Raw genomic sequence first — 2,500 nt, 5'->3', positions numbered from 1 at the left:
CTAGAACTGACCCTTGTGGCACGCCATAATTTACTAGCATTATCCTGGATAGCTCTCCATTTAAATCTACGAAATGGTAACGATTGGACAGGTAGGATTTAAACCAGCTTAATGCCTGTCCCTGAATACCGATGTAATTCTGTAAGCGATCGAGGAGAAGATCATGATCTATAGTGTCGAACGCAGCACTAAGATCTAGTAAAACTAATAGGGAGATGTAGCCTTGGTCTGAAGCTAAAAACAGGTCGTTAGTGATTTTAACTAGAGCAGTTTCTGTGCTATGATGGGGCCTAAAACCTGACTGAAACTCTTCAAAGATATTGTTCTCCTGCAAGTGGTTACATAGCTGGGCAGCGACAATCTTTTCTAAAATCTTAGACATAAATGGGAGATTTGAAATTGGTCTGTCTGTCTGTCTGTCTGTCTGTCTGTCTGTCTGTATATACTGTCTGTCTGTCTGTCTGTCTGTCTGTCTGTCTCTGTCTGTATATACTGTATATTTGTCTGTCTGTCTGTGTACATTAAAAAAGTATTTAAATCTATAAGGTGCAGCAGTAAAACACGTTATATTGAAACTTTCCGTTATTAATCTGCGTGTTCTTATTTAGATAATTTTATAATAAATCTAATTCATAATGACACACACACACACACACACACACACACACACACACACACACACAGGTGATGATCAGCGCGTGAACTTCTCACCTCTTTGATCGAACCAGTGGGAGGAACCAGGAGCGATTTCAGCTTCATGATTGGCTGAAGTGTGGTGGTTTTGTGCGAGTGCGCGCGCATGCCTGAGTGTGCGTGCGTGTGTGTGTGTGTGTGTGTGTGTGTGTGTGTGTGTGTGTGTGTGTGTGTGTTTTAAATTTTAAGACTCAGGTTTAACTCTCCTCCTTCTGTCTCGGATTTTTTTGCATGCTCACACACACACACACACACACACACACACACACACACACACACACGCTCGCTCTCTCTCTCTCTCTCTCTCTCTCTCTCTCTCTCTCTCTCTCACACACACACACACACACACACACACACACCTTCAGCAGTGAGAAGTTGCGTGAGAGTTTCCGTGGACTTGGTGATGATGGCAGAGCAGAAGTGAGAGCAGATCATCAGTGGGATTGAGGAAGAGTTTGATGTTCTCGGGGATGATGGAGGCGCAGAGATGGAGGCGACAGTGGCTGTGGCATCGCGGTGTATCGGTTTTGCTCACGGTATCGATGTTCCTGCACAGCGCGTGCGTGAGCGCAGGTAAGAACCCCGGACTGAAGAAGTGTTTCACTAAAACCCTTAAAACTCCCAGCAGATGAGTAGAAGATGAAGAGGTGGAGTGTGAGGGGGAGAACTGAGAGCTCCATCGTCTTCTTTTTGCTGTACCGCGATACCACTCGGTACCGAGATGCTGAAATGCCGATTATACTTTTAAAGATTTGGCAGAGATCCACACATCCTCCTGATTCATACATCCACACATCTCCACCACCCTCACCTTCATCTTCATCTCCACCATCACATCCACCATCATCTCCATCCTCGGAACTGCTTTAAACTGATGCTTTACAGGATTTTGTTTTATTTATTTATTTATTTTTTATTTACTCTTGAAACGTTAAAATATAATAATAATCAACAATCTTCAAAATCTAATCTCGCCTTTGTCTTTGGTCCTCTTAGTGTTTACTTTTAACTCCAAGATCGTGTGTGTTTGTGTGTGTGTGTGTGTGTGTGTGTGTGTGTGTGTGTGTGTGTGTGTGTGTGTGATTTCACTCGGAGGGTTTGTGTTTGTTCGGGTTTAGCCGCAGGGTTAAAGTGGTGGATGTGGAAGTGGAGAGCTGCAGTAAAACTGGGCTGAACCTTCATGGGTTTTTATTAGGAAAAATCTGTGTGTGTGTGTGTGTGTGTGTGTGTGTGTGTGTGTGTGTGTGTGTCTCGGCTGCTGTGGGGTCACAGGTACAGGTTTAAAATAACAGTGCAGTAGGAGAAAGGAATTCCTGATGGAAAATAAAGACAGTGAAGACTCTGGGGCTGAAGCTCCTCCACCGCTGCTGCTGTGTGCAGAACTTCTTCATTTCACTTCTTTTTATTTATTTAAACAAAAAAAGTAATAATACTTAAAAATATATATAATATAAATGGATTAAACTATAAATAAGTTTATATGCTGTAAAGTCTTTTTGTAAACTTTTATATATATATTTTTAAATTACTATTAAAATTTCATGAACACAAAAAAACATCTGGAGTTTCAGACTGCTGACGTGCGTCATAATAAACCCAATCTTTTATTTATTTTTATTTTTACATTTATTTGTATCTTTTTTTTTTGTGAAGGTGAAGAGAATAAAGAGCAGAACTTCTATGGAGTAATAAAAATAAAATCAGTAATTTTTGTTTTACTTTTTAAATGTTATTATATTTATTTTTAACTCGGATCAGCAGTTTCATGAAACCCAGACGTTTTGTAGCACTCTTCTGGTTAGCGTTG

General features: G+C 40.6%; 1 protein-coding gene across 1 annotated transcript in view; it reads left to right on the top strand.

Annotated features, from left to right (window-relative positions):
- The first annotated feature begins 951 nt into the window (after window positions 1-951).
- col11a1b (collagen, type XI, alpha 1b) overlaps window positions 952-2,500 on the top strand; it is a 63,625-nt gene continuing 62,076 nt past the window's right edge. The window contains exon 1 of the mRNA XM_083524971.1: window positions 952-1,266. Coding sequence (XP_083381097.1) covers window positions 1,152-1,266 — 115 coding nt within the window. The 5' untranslated portion in view covers window positions 952-1,151. The remainder of the gene's footprint in view (window positions 1,267-2,500) is intronic.

Source organism: Silurus aristotelis (genome assembly GCF_946808225.1).
Source record: "Silurus aristotelis genome assembly, chromosome: 22".
Lineage (NCBI taxonomy): Eukaryota > Metazoa > Chordata > Actinopteri > Siluriformes > Siluridae > Silurus > Silurus aristotelis.
Note: the sequence above shows the minus strand (reverse complement) of the source record. Positions and strands in the feature narration are given on the sequence as shown.